The following is a 17529-nucleotide window of genomic DNA, read 5'->3' on the forward strand; positions in this document are numbered from 1 at the left end:
AGGGTTTCTCTGTGTAGCCCTGGCTACCCTGGAACTCACTCTGTAGACCAGGTTGACTTTGAACGCAGAGACCCTCCTCCCTCTGCCTTCTGAGTGCTGGGATTAAAGGCATGTGCTATCCTGTACAGCCAACTTTTTTTTAAAAAGTTCTTATTTTGAGGAGTTTCAGCTTCTTTAAGGATCCAATGAAAGGCACTGGAGAGATGGCTAAGCAGGTGAGAGCACTGATTGCTCTTGCAAAGACGCAGATCCAGTTCCCAGCTGTCTGTAATTTAGTTTCAGAGGATCAGCCACCTTCTTTTGAACTCCACAGGTACACCTGTGATACACTTACATACGTGCAGGCAAAACACTCAAACACATAAAAGTAAACGAACATGTAAGTGTAATATACATAAGAACTTTTTTAATTCGATGAAAATAGATCCACTCTCTAGGAAAATGTATAGACACAGTTTTCTAGCTTGACTCCTGGCCCCTGAGCACCTGGCAGTCTCTGGGTGACCTCCCAACCCACCTCTACTTCAGATCCCTTGCAGTTCCAGAACCCCAGTCTGCCCTAGAGGCACAGGGTTCTAACTAGGACTAATGGTGCAGTCCCAGGGCCATTCATATCCATTCTGTAACACTGCTAGTATTCACTCATGGACAAGTACTGGGCCTCCTTCCACAAAGCTGAAGCAATGGACAAACTCCAAACAGGTACATGAGGGTTAAAGAAACCACCCTGGTCACTAAAGGGGTAAGCCTAGTTATCCAGCCCCACTTCTAGACAGCTATATCTCTGTCATCTAGGAAACTGCCACCGAATTTGAGAAATAAGTAATAGCCCAAGTGGTTTTTTATTACCAAAAAAAAAAAAAAAAAAAAAGAAACAACTGTCATACATACAGTGTCTCCAATCCTGTCCCTTAAGAAAATCACAAGTGTTCCTGGAATGTAAAAAGAAACTTTGAGAGAAATGGCACCTGGTTCTCAATGTGTAACTTTCTTTGGGGGGGGAGGCAGTTTCAAGACAGGGTTTTCCTGTAGCTTTGGAGTCTGTCTACCTGTCCTGGAACTCACTCTGCAGACCAGGCTGGCCTCGAACTCGGAGAGATTCACCTGCCTCTGCCTCCTGAGTGCTGGGAGTAAAGGAGTGCACCACCACTGCGTGACCTGTGACCTCTCAAGGCTTAACTTATATGAGGAAACAGCTCTCAGCAGGAACAGTCACTCATCATCCCTGGGGCAATGGACCCCTAAGGACAGGAATAGATGTGAACTAAACACTTACTCACTGCATCTAGCATGGCAAGGGAGTATGCTTAAATCTGGTAGCAGCTCTGCTAATGAGAACACACATGTAGAATTTCTTCAATGAATCCTACTCCTCAGGTTCCCCACAAAGAACAGTGTGAAGAGGGGGAGGGGAAGGATTACTCAGAGTCCACAGAATGATGCTGCCTGAGTCAGACTGGAACATACTATTCTCAGCACCACTTCTAAAGGCATCAAAAACAAAGGCTGCCCACCAGGGGCAATGCTGCCTGGCTGGCTCAAACGCCAAGGTCTGAAGAAGGTCAGGCTCTGCAGCCTCACGGTATCTGGACCTCTGGCTTCTCAGGTACTCCTTGAAGCTTGTCCATCTCTCTCGAGGGTAGCTCAGAGACTGGAGGGGGCTCTCCTGGGGCTTCGGACAGCACGTAGTAGACAATTTCTCGCTGGTCTTGGCTGTCTGTCTGAACGTCCATATGGATGGCAGAGCTGGAGTTGTCCTGAGAAGCTGAGATGGCTGTCCCTTCAACCCTATCTTCCTCTTCCATCTCTTCCTCAGGTCCTGCCCCCCCTAGTACTGTTTCTAGAACAATGCCCTGCAGGCTGCTTTCATTCAGTGCCACTCCTGGATCTGAGCCTTCTTGGAGCTGCTGGAGGAGCTGCTGTGTCAGCTCCACACTCTCATAGCGAACCAGCTGCAGTCGCATGTAGCCATCTTCATGCTCCTTGTACCTGGAGAAGAAGGCAGCAGAGCAGCAGAGGATGAAGAAATGGCCTGGAGACAGAGGGTGAAGATACAGATACACTAGCTGGAAGAAGTCTTAGGATTCCATGCGACAGAACTAAAGATTAAGAAAAGCTTTTTAATGGAACATGAAGAAGGGTCAGAGGAGGACTCAAAATGGAAAAATTAGTGCAGAAGCCCAACCCAGTAGAGACTGACTGACTCTGTAGTAGGATAGAGTGTCAAAGTTTATGAGAAGGCCATGAAGCTCACAGTCAGGATTAAGTCTTGCTCTGGCTATAGGACTTCTGGCATTACTTGTTGAATCTGAAACCAAGCTTTCATTAGAAAACGCACAGCCTTGCTGGGCGGTGGTGGCACACACCTTTGATCCCAGCACTCAGGAGGCAGAGGCAGGCGGGACTCTGTGAGTTCGAGGTCAAGCTGGTCTACAAGAGCTAGTTCCATGACAGCTAGGACTGTTACAGAGAAACAGTCTCTAAAAAAAAATTTAAAAAAAATAAAAATAAAAATCACAGTCTTGAACGGTGGCACACACCTGTAATCTCACTAGAAGCAGAGATTGGTGGATCTCTGTGAGTTCAAGGCTAGTCTGGTCTCCATAGCAAGCTTTAGGCCAGTCAGGGAATATGGAGATCTGGATGGAGATCTGGTCTCAAAAACAAACAAGAGCTAGGTATGGTGGCATGCACCTTTAATCTCAGCACTCAGGAGGCAGAGGCAGGTGGATCTCAGGGAGTTCGAGGTCAACCTGGTCTACAAAGAGAGTTCCAGGACAGGGACGAAATAAAATAAAATAATAAAAACCCCCAAAATAATCTTTGCTCCACCATTATTTTTAAGGTTGAGCCTAAACATAGATGGTAGGCATCAAAATACCTTAAAATTCAAAGTTGTTTTTTTTCTTTGTTAGTCTATCATCGTTGGGCGTTGATGACACACACCTTTAATCCCAGCACTCAAAAGGCAGAAGTAGGCAGATATCCATGAGTTCAAAGCTAGCATAGTCTACAGAGCGAGTTCCAGGTCAAGACAGACAGACAGGGTCTGTCATATGACTCAGAGTGTAAATACTTGCCATGCATGCCTGATGACCTGAGTTCAGTATTTGGAACCCACACAAAGGTAGGAGAGAAACAATTCCACAAGTTGTGTCCCGACATTTACAGGAGCACTGGCACCCCCCAAATACACACAGCAATAAACAGAAACAAGGAAAGTATCATGGGGAAAGATTTATACATACCGAAAACGAGGGTGTCCCGATGGCCACTTGAACTGGTGCTTCTTGCGAAGGTGCACAGTGAGGTTGTTGCCACGTGTGAAGCATTTGTCACAGACATGACATTTGTACCTTGGCTCTGAGTCTCCCTGATGAGGGAGAAGGCAATGAGGTCAGCTCTCCACTCACACTCCTGAGAAGCCTCCCCACCTGGCACTTACTTCATGCACTCTGCGGTGATGGGACTTGATGGAGCTGAGAGAGCGAGCACTGAAGCTGCAGTTCTCGAACTCACACCTGTAGGCTGACTCCTTGCTGTGGGTGTCCAGGTGCTTTCGGAGATCAATCAGATTCTTGCAACTGCCAGGAGAAATCAGGAGGGGTTGAAGAACAGAGAGAACCCTAAAACCTGAACCCTGGATTTTGACCCCCAGGTCACCTTACCTGTAGTCACAACAATCACATTTAAAGGGCCGGTCGTCACTGTGTCGAAAGCGCATGTGATTTCGGAGGGAGGAAGGCAATGGGCAGGTCATGTCACACAAAGGGCATTTATAGTGATTCACTGAGGAGCAGAGAAGAAGCTATGACCTGTGCATTCACAGGACCTTGAAGAGAGGGCAGGGAGGCTTGGGTGCAGGCCACTCACCATGATTCCGCATGTGGTCACGCAACAGCCTCTCTGTGGCAAACCTCTTAGAACAGTGAGAGCACTGGAAACGCTGCTCTGGGATGGAGCGGACAAAACAAAGGGCAACTGAAGAGAACAGTGAGGGGCAGAGGAGGGGGAGCCATCCCAGATAGAAGGGAGCCACCCAAGGGTCAAAGGGAAGCTACGGGTGGGATATGGAGTCCAGACCTGAGTTAGAAGCCCAGCTTTACCACTTACTAGCTGTATGATCTCAGGTAAGTGATTTAACCTCTCTGAGCCTCAGTTTCCTCATCTGTAAAAAGGGGAATAAGAAGCCTACCTCATGGGGCTGTTGTGAGGATTCCTGAGATAACTGATACCACAAACAGTAAGTAAGTGCTAACCAATGTCTAAGAGAGGTCTAGGAGGTGCCTGGTCCCAAAAGGAGAAGAGGGCCAGGACACAGATCTCTCAGCAGCCACCTCCCCTGGGAATATACTCTCATCTTTAAGTAGGAGAGCCCACAAGCTCCAGCTGCTTACGATCCAGCGAGGTCTGGCGACGGATGTGATCTAAGAACTTGGTGTTGTTGGCAAACATGCCCCCACAGGTGGGACAGGCCACCACCTTCTCCTGGGTATGGCTGCGGAGGTGTTCTCGAAGTTTACAGCGGTCTTTGAAGGTACAGGTACAGTCTGGGAAGGAAGATCTGATCATGTTCCATTCCTCAATCCCCTATCCCAACTTGGCTTTGGTACCCCCAAGTTTCATCAGCCAGCAGCCTTTGCCTTGTAGGATGGTCCCATCCCTGGCTCCTCTAGACCCTTAACACCTCCAGAGTTTAAACCAGAGGTCAGAGCAGATGGGTGGCCCTACCTTTCCAGCCACACAGCACCACATGGTTGTCCTTGCTGACAGCTTGGTATTCACAGCACAGGCTGTGCGCATCCACGTGCCGATAGAACCACTCAGGATTGTCGAAGGTACTCTGTGCCAGGGCAACTTGGGGTGAGGACTCACAGTGGTTAGAGGGACTCTCACCCATGTCAAAGGGGGACTTTTAGCTTTCTCCCTAATTAACTTCTGGGAATGGGAAAGTTTTAAAATAAAGGTGTTACACAAGAATAAAGGGAAGATGCTAGCAGGAGTCTCTGAAATATGAGGCACCCCAGAGAGATCTTGAGTCCAGATTCCCCAGCTTCCTTCCACCCCTATTTCTGGCACTGTCTGCTGACCTCGCAATGTTCCCATAGACACAGGAAATGGTCAGGGATGTCAGGGATGACGTTCCGGCTCTGGAAGTCCAGGATGCAGGGGCTGAGGTCAGCTTGGCTTTGTAAGGCTTGCAGCCCCCACTGTTTCAGCTTGGTGTGATAGCAGTGGAAGTAGACATGGCGAATGAGGTCAGCAGAATTGTCCAGAGAGCAAAAGCCACATTCCTGCCACAAGCAGGAGAATTCTTCTTCTGCAAAAAGGGGTTTAGAAGGAATGGTCTGATACTTTCCAAGGCTCAATTCACTTTCTATCTGAGACATTAAGCAGGACTCTGACCAAGTTACCAGTTCATTCAGTATGTAACAGTGTTTAATGACTTTCAACTGAATCAGGTATGGAGTCCCAGTCCTTGTCCTCACATGGCTTTCAGTCGGAGAAGATTTAGTAAACACACCTACAAAATTGCAACTAACGGCAAAGGATACGGGGTAAGGTATGTGGCAGCAGACAGGGATTACTGGGCTAGATATGCTGGCTCTGATCTATAAGGCCAGTGCTCAAGAAGGGTAGGCTGTCATGATTCTCATGCCAACCAGGGCTAGAGACTAAGACCCTGCCACAAATGAAGTGTTAAACAGAAGTGACAATGCAGACTGATGTTAGAAAGAGTCCCTGCATTAAAAGTGAACGTAAACGAGAGGTATAGTCTAGGCTTAGGTTAAGAGCGTGGACAAGACCCAGGGGAGTCAGAGACCCAGGAAGAACAAGTTGGGATCCCTTAGCAAATGTACAACCTCTGCTCAGTTTCTCGTAGTCCGAGTAAGATAGGGCCTCCCAACACTGGTTTTCCAGTTCTCCTTTCCCTTCTAATCAGTTTACTTCAAGGTCCATTATTTCAACCCACTTCTTATATCTCCAGCACCTCTAACTTAGCACCACATTTTCAATGTTTGACAGGAATCTGCTTATTTTGAAAAGCTGAAACTTCAGAAAGTAAAATCAGCCCTTAATTTCACTTTTGTGTATTATTTGACTTTGGAAATAGGTTTGGTATATAACTATGATAATCCCAGAATCTCAGAAGGACCAAGTTCAGCCTTAGCTACATAACAAGTTTAAAGTCAATCAGGGCTAGTTGAGAATCTACAAAGAAAGGGAAAAAAGAGCAAACAGAATGAGAGGAGCATTTTTGAGTACACTGAATAAAGCTGTTCAATTATTCTCTTAGTTTGGGATATACAGTTATGGTATAAATTGCTCCAAAACCTGTGTAATAGCTCATGCTAGAAATCCCAGCATTTGGAATGACTTTGGTGGTATGAAGCTAGACTAAATTACTGAGATCTATCTCAGGAGTAAACAGGGGCAGGGATGGCTCAAGTGTTAAGGGTACTTGTTGCTTTTGCAGAGGACCTGATTTTGGTTCCCATATGTTGGATTACAACCATAACTCCAATTCAAAGGAATTGAACATCCTCATCTGATCTCTGCAGGCACCAGGCACACTCATGGTACACATACATATATGAAGGTAAAACATTTAGACACGGGGGCTGGAGGGGCAGTGGTTAAGAGCACTGTCAGCTCTTCCAAAGATCCTGAGTTCAATTCCCAGCAACCACATGGTGGTTCACAACCATCTGTAATGAGATCTAGTGCCCTCTTCTGGCCTGCAGGCATGCATACAGGCAGACCACTGTATACTTACTAAATAAATTTGAAAATAAAAATTAAAAAAAATTAGACACATAAAACAAAATAAATAAAAAATTGTAAATAATTAAGTTAATAAAAAGGGAAAGGTGGACGGTGGTGGTCTATGTCTTTAATCCCACCACTTGGGAGGTAGAGGCAGGCAGATCTCTATGAATTAGAGGCTAGCCTGATCTACAGAACAAGGTCCAGGGCTATCCATAATAACCCTGTCTCAAAAATAACAACAACAACAAAAAAAAAAAAGAAGAAGAAGAAGGAGGAGGAGGAGGAGGAAGAGGAGGAAGAGGAGGGAGGTTGGACATGGTGACACACACCTTTAATCCCAGTACTTGGGAAGCACAGGTGGCTGGACACCTTTAAATTCAACACTAAGATAACTATGAATTCAATGCAAGCATTGTCTATATAGTGAATTTTATGCCAGCAAAGAATACAGTGGGTCACTGTCTTAAAAAAAATTGAGAGAGTACACTCGGGAGGCAGAGGCAAGCAGATCTCTGTGAGTTTGAGGCCAGCCTGGTCTACAAGAGCTAGTTCCAAGATAGCCAGGGCTATTATGCAGAGAATTCCTGCCTCAACAAACAAACAAAGATGGTTCACCAGGTAAATGCACTTACTGCCAAGCCTACTAACCTGAGTTTGATCCTCAGAACCCATATGGTAGAAGAAAAGGATAGACGCTCACAAGTTGTCCTCTGACCTCTACACATATGCTATGGTGTGCTCACACATTACATACACACACAAAATAAATAAATAAATGTGTCCTCCCCCCAAAAAAATGTTTAAGGGAAGAAGTCCAGCAAGGTAAGGTTGAGCAGGTCAAGCAATGGTAGCTCATGCCTTTAATCTCAGCAATCAGGAGGCAGAGGCAGGTAGATCTCTGTGAGTTCGAGGCCAGCCTAGTCTACAGAGCAAGTTCCAGGATAGGCTCCAAAACTACATAGAGAAACCCTGTCTCAAAAAAACCAGCTTTCGGGCTGGAGAGATGGCTCAGAGGTTAAGAGCATTGCCTGCTCTTCCAAAGGTCCTGAGTTCAATTCCCAGCAACCACATGGTGGCTCACAACCATCTGTAATGGGGTCTGGTGCCCTCTTCTGGCCTGCAGGCATACACACAGACAGAATATTGTATACATAATAAATAAATAAATAAATATTTAAAAAAAAAAAAAAAACCAGCTTTCCATTAACAAAAAAAGAGATAGTTTAGTAGGTAAAGGAGTAAGTGTCAAACCTGCTGACATGGACCTATAACAGTGGAAGAAAATAACTGACTCCTACAAGATGCCCTATGCTCTCCATACTTGATATGCATGTGCCCCCCCATACACAATCACAAATTTCTTCTAATGGTGATCAACCTTTACATTTTCAATGACTGAATTCTCTAGATATAACAACTTCATAATGTTTTTATGAATGAAGCAAACATAATGAAGAATTTAAAGCACTGTTTCCCCAGCCGCCCTCTTTCTCTAGAGGTCTGACTTCCCACCTGCACTTGAGCTCTTCCCTGTTCCCTTACCAAGTGGGTCCTCTTCATCCTCCTTGGAGCCATGCACATGTTGCTGCAGGTGCTGAGTGACATGCTCGAAGAACTCCTCCATGGCCGAACATACAAAGGAGCAGGACCCCCATTCACACTGGAGCCCCAGGTTCTCTTTCCGGGGACCTTTTCCAGGAGGTGACATGACCTTTATCTTAGAGCGAGGGGAAGAAATCCAGAGCTATAAGATTGTACTCTGATGCTGCTGGAGGCAAAGAAATGGCAGCCTGCTGAGAGTCAGCAGGTATTCTTCAGTATCCTGTGCTTTTCTCAGTACGGATGGACCAGCAGTTTCTCAAGCCCTGGAGGCTATCTGGTTTCCTGGGAAGAGACAATACCGAGCACGTGACAAACACTAAGCTAAACATTTTAACAGACATTTTCTTAAATAGCTTCAGAGCATATACCCATGGGAATAAACAATGCTCAGTTTCAAAGAGAGCCCTATCACCTATGAGCTGTCTGGCTTTGCCAGAAATACGAATAACAAAACTTTTTGTTTTGAATTTCACACTTACTATACTTCAAATACAATACTATTTATTTTTTTAAACAATTTATTTATTTTATGTATGAGTGTGTCATCTGCATGTACATCTTTAGTTCAGAAGAGGGCATAAGATCCCATTAGAGAGAGCTATGAGCCCCTTTATGTGATTGCTGGGAATTGAACTCAGGACCTCTGGAAGAACAGTCAGTGCTCTTAACCACTGAGCTATCACTCCAGTCCTAAATACAATATTATTTTGTATTCTGGTAGGGCTTAAGATGGCTAGGCGGTTAAGAGCCGTGACTCTCTTCCAGAGGACCTGGGTTAAATTCCTAGCACCCATGTGGCTGCTCACAACCATCTGTAACTCTAGTTCCAGGTGCTGCAACACCCTCTTTTGTCCTTCTATGGCATTGCTGGCATGTGATGCAGATATCCATGTAGGTAAAACACCAGATACATTAAAGTAAAAATAAATCTCGAGGGCTCATTGGTTAAGAATATTGGCTGCTCTTCCAGAAGACCCAAGGGTTCAACTCCCAGTATCCTCATGGCTGGTCACAGATGTCTGAAACTCTAGTTCCAAGGGATCCACACATACATGCAGGTAGGACATTGTATAGAAAATAAAAGTAAATAAGTTAAACAAAACAAAACAAGACACTATTTTGATGTTGTTTTGAGTATTTTTGATACTGAAGATTGAACCTAGAACCTTACGCACGGTATTTTGGGACAGGGTTTTCCCTAATTGGACCAGGCTCGCCTTAAACTCACTCTGTAGCCTAATGTGTTGCAATCCTTCTGCCTCAGACTCTCATGTAGCTGGGATTACAGGTTTGTTCCACCAGACTCAGCCATAGTAAGCAGTATGTGGGGGAGGGGGGCAACCTGCATGGTTCCTCAGGAATCAATCCTCTGAGGGTTTTGTCTGTTTACTTTTGATATAAGGTTTCTCGTTGGCCTGGAGCTCACCAAGTAGGATAGACTGGCTGACCAGTGAGCTCCAAGGATCCTACTGTGTCTATTTCCCAGAGGTAGGATTACAGGTACTCACCAACCTTTTAATAAGATAGGGTCTCTCTATATCTTGTACCTCTGGCTGTCCTGAAACTCACCATGTAGATGAGGCCAACCCTGATCTGCCTGCCTCTGTCTCCTGAATACTGGGATTAAAATGCCTGCGCCACCACTACCAGCTACTGAACTTTTTAAAATGTGGACTCTGGAGATCAAACCCAGGGCCTCCTGATGTTTGTAAAGCAAGCACTTTACTGACTTCCTCTCCAGTCTCATATTAAACATTTTATTTGCATCATGTAATTGTTGACACTACCTTATGAGGTAGACACTATTAAACCTAATGGAAAACCTGAAGCTGACAAAGATGAACTGATTTATCCAAGGCCACCTAATGATGGTAGGTCAGGTTAGGCTGAACCCGAAGCTCATATTCTTATTCCATATAGCCTGCATGGGACCCAGAAGCTTTCCATTCCTTACTGGATTATGTCATTGTATCTCTTGCCAGACTTTCAATGCCACACAAACTGACTTTGCTTTGCCTACCCAATGTTTAATCCCATCACTCCTTTAATAGTAAAATGAAGATTCCAGCCGGGCTTTTGCCTTTAATCCCAGCACTCGGAAGGCACAGGCAGGCAGATCTTTGTGAGTTTGAGGCCAGCCTGGTCTACAAAAGATAGTTTCAGGACAGGCTCCAAAGCTACAGAGAAACCCTGTCTTGAAAAACCAGTGCTGATCTGCAGAACAGGAGACAGCTCAGTGAAGCCTGGGGGTGGTGGTCCACACTGTTTATCTCAGCATTTGGGGGCAGAGGCAGGCAGATCTCAGTGAGTTTGAGGCCAGCCTGGTCTATAAAGCAAGTTCCAGGACAGCCAAAGCTACACAGAGAAACTGTGTCTCAAAAAAACAAAACAAAACAAAAAATAAAACAAAACAACAACAAAAAACACAGAGAGGGCTCAGTGGGGGAAAAAAAAGGCATGTTACAGTAGCCTGACAACCTGAGTTTGACCCCAAGAACTCATATAGAAGTGGAAAGAATCCACTCTATAAAGTTGTACTCTACCCTCTGCATGCACACCTTAGCATGTGTGTGACCATCATAACACACACACACACACACACACACACGCTCACATACACACACTAATTTTCTTTAAAGAGGGTGGTGGGGTTTGGGGTGGTGGTGCTGGCCTTTGAAACGGGGGTCTCTTTAGAGTTTCAGGTCAGTCAGAGCTACAAAGACTGTCTCAAAAAACGAAAGCTACCACGTACTATACATTATGTATATGGTTATGCCTGTGGGGAGAAAGGATCAGACAAATGATGGAGAAGGAAAATGGAACCATTTTTTAGTTTTGACCTTAAATTACTTAACCCATGAAGGCCTAATACATTACTCGGGCTCAATAAGGGTTAACTATACGTATCTTATCCTTGTTTCTGAGCTGACTGGGGAGCGGGGTTAGTACCCAACCCGCAGGATCCCTGCCTAACGTTTTTTACATTTCATCAGTGTCACAGTACGAAACCATCCCTGTCAACAAGACAGTCGCTCGGCACCAATGAACTCCGAGCCGTAATCCAGAAAAAGAAAGGCCCAGGTCCTCAACAAGGACTCATGGACTAGGAGCTGACGGCTGAACACGGTAACCAAAACAAAGCGCGCCGACGAGGGCGATCAGGACACGGTAGAAAGGCCTCCGGGGAAGGCTCACCAAGGCGGTGAGGCCGGGGTTAAGCTTCAGAGGATGGCTAGAACTCCGGGGAGAAAGGAGACGGTCCCGGAGCGCCCAGCCTGGAGGACTTCCCGGAAACCCCGGCGCCAAGCGTGGCACTGACAGAGTCCAGCCGCAGCGACCCCTCGACCGAGAGCGCGGAGGTCGAGGCCCGGCTCGGACGCCTCGCCGAGCCGCTCCTGGAAGCCGGGCCTCCAGCAGACTCCAGAGAGCCGTCCCGGCCGCCAAGCCATCAAAGAAGCAAGCCCCTACTCACCTGCCAGCGCCGCCGGGCTGCCTGCGCCCCACCCACCTCACACCATACACCCGGAGGCGTTTGAGAGACGACCAGCGACAGCCAATCGCCGCTTTCGAGTCGGCCGACAGCCAATGGCCGCTGCGTCGGACGGAACCCGTGCGCACCAAAACACGGAAGAGGCGGGAACGGTAGGGCAGAAGGCTCCGCGTCGCAAGGGGTAGCGTGAGGGACGACCGGATGTGGAAAAAAGTAGCGTCACCCGCCAAGGGGGTTGGGGGTTTTGTCTAGGCTGTGCACTGGCGGGAAGCTTTGAGGCTTGAATGCCCTCTACTGTGCAGACTCCGCGCTTACAGCCATGTACTGGGCTTGAGCCTCGATTGGGCTCTGGTGCCTTCTTCCTGTTTCTGTAATTTAGTTAGCTGACTGGGTAGTGGGTGAGTCTACATTGGGATCCTAGAATCATCGTTGGTTTTCTTGGTCTTCTCTGTTCTTTGTAACCCAGGCTGACCTTGAACTCACAGAAATCCTCCTGTATTTGCAAATCCAAGCGCTGGTATTAAGCAGAGGCCAACACGTCTGCCCAGTGACCTTAACCTTTGGATCTGCCTGTTCTACCACCACGTGGTGAGATTATAGATTTTGCCACCTCACCACATTTCTGTGGTGCTGGGGATTCAATCAAGGACTTGTGCTTGTTAGACAAGCTTTACCCAGCCCTGGATACTTTTTTAAACACCCCATCACGCATATTTCATTTATCTTCGCTCTCATTCTAGTCTGTGAAGGGTACCTATTCCAGATTTCCACATTCATTTAATATGTCCCACTGTGCTCTCTACAAGGCATCCTCCACAGAGCACAGCAAAGTCATCTTTAAGGAAACCAGATCTGACCAAGTCACCACCGTGTGAAAATAAATGTTCAGACATTGAAAGGTCCCAAACAGAACTCCAACATCTGGACCCTGCCTACAACAAATCGTATCTTGAGCCTTCTACCTCATCTTCTGCATCTCAGCCACAAATTTCAGTTTCCCTACCAGGCGGTAGCTGCTTTTACTTCAGAGGATTTGCACTTGTTTTTCCCTGAGTGAAAGTCTCCCTTCCTCTTTCAATTATGCAACTGACTTCCTACCCATTCTTGTTTTCAGTGGTGATGGTTCCTTCTCCAAGAATTGACTCCTTATTATGGTATAGTATATTTGTGTGTTTTAATACTTGGTTGTCTCCTTATGGTTATTATATTTGTGTATTTACTACTCTGCATTTTTATACAGTGAGGAAGAACAGTTGTGTGTATTTCTTCACTTTTTTTTTTTTTTTTTTTTTTTTGGTTTTTCGAGACAGCGTTTCTCTGTGTAACTGTAACTGGCTGTCCTGAACTCACTTTGTAGACTAGGCTGGCCTTCAACTCACTGAGATCCACCTGCCTCTGCCTCCCAGGTGCTGGAATTAAAGGCGTGCGCCACCACTGCCTTACCTCTTTCTTCACTGTTATGCACCAGTCACAGTCCTATCCAGACTATATACACAGTTCAGCGAGGGCAACTCAGTAAGTATTTAAAACCGCCAGGCGTGGTGCTGCATATCTTTAGTTCCAGCACTCCAGAGGCCGCAGCAGGTGGACCTCTGAGTTTGAGGCCAGCCTGGTTTATGGAGCAAGTTACCAGAACAGTCAGGGCTACATAGAGAAACCCTATCTCAACAATTTTTTTAATTAAACTTCTTTTTTTGTTGTTGTTTTTTGTTTTTTGAGACAAGATTTCTCTGTAGCTTTGGAGCTTGTCCTGGAACTAGCTCTTGTAAACCAGGAGACCAGGCTGGCCTCGAACTCACAGAGATCTGCCTGCCTCTGCCTCCCGAGTGCTAGGATTAAAGGCATGTGCCACCACCGCCCAGCTAAACTTTTTTTTTTTTTTTTGAGACAGGGTCTGTTTATTACATAGCCCTGGCTGTCCTGGAACTCATTATGTAGACCAGTCTGGCCTCGAACTCATGCAGATCCACCTGCCTCTGCCTCCTGAGTGCTGGTATAAATGTGTACATCACTACATCTAGTTTAATACATTTGTTAAAGAATGTATCTGAGTAATATTCATTAGGATTAATAATTTATTGCATTATCATTTCTACCTCTTCTAAAAATAAACCTATATAATTTGTGTAATCAGGAAACACATTAAGGTGAGGGGGGAGTCAGAGGAAGGGGAAAGGAGCAGATGGACATGCTTTTAATCCTAGCACAGGGAGGAGGCAGGGTAGACCCTAATTCATTCAACCTGGTCTACGTGGTGAGTTCCAGGTCAGCCAGGGTTACACAGTGAGACCTCTCCTTAGAAAACAAAAACAAAACAAATGAAACCAACCACCACATTAAGGTTGGTGTGTGACACCTACACACCTGTAGCCCAGTGCTGGGGAAGTGGAGTCAGGAAGATCATAAATCTGAGGTCAGTTGGGGAGGAAGTAATGTACAGTATGTGACAGGACAGCCCAGCTGGGCTATGAGACACCTTCTCAAAAAGGTATTTTTAATGTCTCACATAAACAAAAGTTTAAAGACAACATAAAAATAGGTCAAGTTGAGCAAGGTATTCCATCACCTGTAATCCTGGGTCTTCTGCCTCCCCAAGGCCTGTCTAAACAATTTAGAGAGATATTACCTCAAAAGTAAAAAGAAAGCAATTGTGATCATGGTGGCACACTCCTGTTATCCCACATAGACCAGGCTGGCCCTGATTGCACACTCCTGTTATCCCACATAGACCAGGCTGGCTCAGACTCAGAGATCTGCCTCCCGACTGCTGGTATTAAAAGTGTGCTCCACTATTCCTGGCTAGATTTATTTATTTAATGTCTATGAGTGTTTGCTCGCATGTATGTATATACACCATGTACGTGCCATGCCTGCAAAGGCCAAAAGAGGGCATAGGTTCCCCCCTGGAATTGGAGTTACAGATGGCTGTGAGCTGCCATGTGGGGGCTGGGAAGCAAACCTAGGTCGTCTGCGAGAGCAGTCAGTACTCTTAAACACTGAGCTGTCTTCTCAATACCATCTCAAAAACTAAAAACAAAATTTCTCAGTGCTTCACCTAAATGTATGTGCATCACATGTAGCCTGCTACCAGAAGAGGGCATCAGATCCCCAGGAACTAGAGTTACAGATGGTTACAAACCTCCGTGTGAGTGCTTGTAACTGAGCCTGGATCCTCTGAAAAAAGGAGCAAATGTTCTTTTTAAAGCTGAACTTTCTCTTCAGCCCCTCCTCTTCTTGTTTTTATGAGTGCTGGAAACAAAGGCATGTGCCATCACACAGTTATTTTATCAACCTTATTAATTTAGAAATTCATGATTCTAGCACTACTTCATAAGATGCTAGCTCTCGTTTTAATTGTGAGTTATAGCACTGAAAACGGTCCTTAGCCATTTTAGTAATTCCATGCAGAAAAGCTTGTCACGAAAATGTGTGAATTCGTAGTTTTCAGAGTACAAATCTCAGTATTTTTATGGACCTGTATTTCCAGATTTTAATTACAAGGATGTGGTGAGGGTGAGCTATACCTTTAATCCTAGCACTAGGCTATGGGGGTGGGTGGCAGAGGCAAGCGGATTTCTTGATCTGAGTCGGAGGCCCATCAGGTAAACATAGTGAGACTGGCTCAACAAACACATGAATAAATAATGTCCAGATCTTTTAAGACTCACTGACTAGTGTAGTTTACTTTCATCTTTTGTTTGTTTTTGAAACAGGGTTTTTTGTGTAATCCTGGCTGTCCTAGAACTTACTCTGTAGACCAGGCTGACCTTGAACTTAGAGATCCACCTGCCAAATTAAAACAGAACTCTTTATACGTTTTATTTCTTCTTCCTCTTTCTTTTCTTTTCTTTTTTTTTTTTTGAGACAGGGTTTCTCTATAGTCTTGGCTGTCCTTTAACTCTCTTTGTAGACCAAGAGGGCCTCAAACTCAGAGAGATCTGCCTGTGTCTGCCTCCCACGTGCTGGAATTAAAGGCGTGTGCCACCACTGCCTGGCAACTTTCATCTTTTATTGAGAAGAAACAACAATTTTGACTGGATTATTCAGACATTGAGATATATTTTCTAAAAGTTGCACCCCTCTCCATCATCATTTATGCTCACTAAAAGGTGTAGATTGGGTCAGATGTGAGTACTTCTCTTTAATCCCAGCACTAGGGATGTGGAGACAAGAGACAAGGTCATTTTGAGCTACAGAGGAGTTCAAGACCAGCCTGGGTAAGTTAGACCCTATCTCTAAAAGGCAAAAAGGGATTTGGGAGACAGCTAAGTGGAAGAGTTTACATGTGCTAGGTGATGGTGATGGTGGCGCACACCTTTAATCCCAGCACTAGAGAGGTAGATGCAGGCAGATCTCTGTGAGTTTGAAGCCAGCCTAGTTTAAAAAGCGAGTTCCAGGACAGCCAGGGCTACACAGAGCCCTGTCTCAAAACAAAACAAGTAACAGTCAAGTATGATGACACACACCTGTACTCTCAGCACTGAGAAACTCTCAGGCCAATATGGGCCAAATAGCAATACCCTTTATCAGGAAACAAACAAACAAACAAACAAAAAAAAACAAAACAAAAAACCTAAACCACAAACCATCCATGCTGTTGATTCACAAGGCAATCCCGAGTATGTTATACATCAAGGTTAGAAGTGACCTGATTATCCAAGGCCACTCTCATGTTAGAGGTAAAGAAATTGGTGTCCAGAAAGGAGAAGTAGCTTGTACTGATAAAGAGATGCTTGTGGCAGGCATTTCCTTCCTATTGGTTCTGCACTCTGCACAACTTCCTGCAGTGGTTCACCTGGCTCAAGTCCTGTGTGGCATCCCAAAGGAGAGGAGACAGAGACATATCTGTAGGTACCTAAAGCTCACCCAAATGAGAAACAGCACGTGAGGACTTTTTCTTTTTTCTTTTCTTTCTTTCTTTTTTTTCTTTTTTCTTTTTTTTTTTTTTTTTTGCATGGGTCTCACTATATAGCCTTGACTGGCCAGGAACTCACAGAGATCCTCCTGCTTCTGACTACCAGCTAGTGAGATTAAAGGTTTATGCCACTACACCTGGCTCCACCTACTTTATTAAATGATGCCAGAGACAAAACCCAGGGCCTCGGGTAGGCTAGGATAGTGCCCTACCTTTGAGCTATGTCCCCAGCACATAGTCCCCATTTTACAGAAAAACCAAACAGAACGAAACTGGGCACACAGCCAGGTGTGCTAGTACACCTTTGATCCCAGCACTGAGGAGGCAGAAGCAGGGGAATCTCTTGAGTTCAAAGACAGCCTGGGCTACATAAAGGAGTTCCAAGCCAGCTAGGCAACATAGGTGAGAGTCTGGATAAAACACAAACAAAAACAACTGGGTACCCATATTTGGCCATGGTCACCGAGGTAACCAGTGGAGCTGGGTCCCAAATCAAAAATGGTCCAGCCCCAGCGCCCATACTCTGAACTCTGTTGTGACCTAGAAAGAACAGCCTACTGAGAGGGGGATGAAGACAAGGGAACTAGCAGATTTGCTTTTTCTGCAGCAACTTTTCAGAGTGTTGTCACTCAAACCTCTCTACACATCTCTCTGTCTTCTGGAGCATCTTTGTCTCCTGTCCTTCCTCATACCTAGGTCAGTGCCAACGATCCTCTTACTCTATCAATACCACAGCCTCACTGCCCATTTG

The 17529-nt window shown here is 45.6% G+C and overlaps 1 protein-coding gene across 2 annotated transcripts; it reads right to left on the reverse strand.

The window, feature by feature from the left end:
• Positions 1 to 384: 384 nt before the first annotated feature.
• Hinfp (histone H4 transcription factor) lies at positions 385 to 11965 on the reverse strand. Of its 2 annotated transcripts, none has more exons than XM_048416980.3 (10): positions 11846 to 11965; positions 8314 to 8655; positions 5091 to 5320; positions 4732 to 4843; positions 4398 to 4550; positions 3874 to 3951; positions 3669 to 3789; positions 3446 to 3584; positions 3249 to 3373; positions 385 to 1989 (listed from the first exon to the last, which is right to left on the reverse strand). In XM_048416980.3, the coding sequence occupies exons 2-10, from the start codon at positions 8477 to 8479 to the stop codon at positions 1578 to 1580; spliced, it is 1536 nt and encodes a 511-aa protein (XP_048272937.1). In that variant the 5' UTR covers positions 8480 to 8655; positions 11846 to 11965; the 3' UTR covers positions 385 to 1577. The 2 variants fall into 2 exon arrangements, with proteins under 2 accessions (XP_048272937.1, XP_048272938.1); XM_048416981.3 differs by lacking the exon at positions 11846 to 11965 and adding an exon at positions 11569 to 11762.
• Between the last annotated feature and the right edge of the window lie 5564 nt (positions 11966 to 17529).

This window comes from Myodes glareolus, chromosome 4 (genome assembly GCF_982192425.1).
Source record: "Myodes glareolus chromosome 4, mMyoGla1.1, whole genome shotgun sequence".
Taxonomy (NCBI): domain Eukaryota; kingdom Metazoa; phylum Chordata; class Mammalia; order Rodentia; family Cricetidae; genus Myodes; species Myodes glareolus.

What these genes read in the sequence shown, in the direction of transcription:
- Hinfp (XM_048416980.3), bottom strand. Translation starts at nt 8,479, where the DNA reads ATGTCACCTCCTGGAAAAGGTCCCCGGAAAGAGAACCTGGGGCTCCAG. An exon ending in GGATGAAGAGGACCCACTTG is followed by an intron (nt 5,321 to 8,313) that starts GTAAGGGAACAG and finishes CCCTTTTTGCAG; the next exon opens with AAGAAGAATTCTCCTGCTTG. An exon ending in TGTGATTGTTGTGACTACAG is followed by an intron (nt 3,585 to 3,668) that starts GTAAGGTGACCT and finishes TTCTCCTGGCAG; the next exon opens with TTGCAAGAATCTGATTGATC.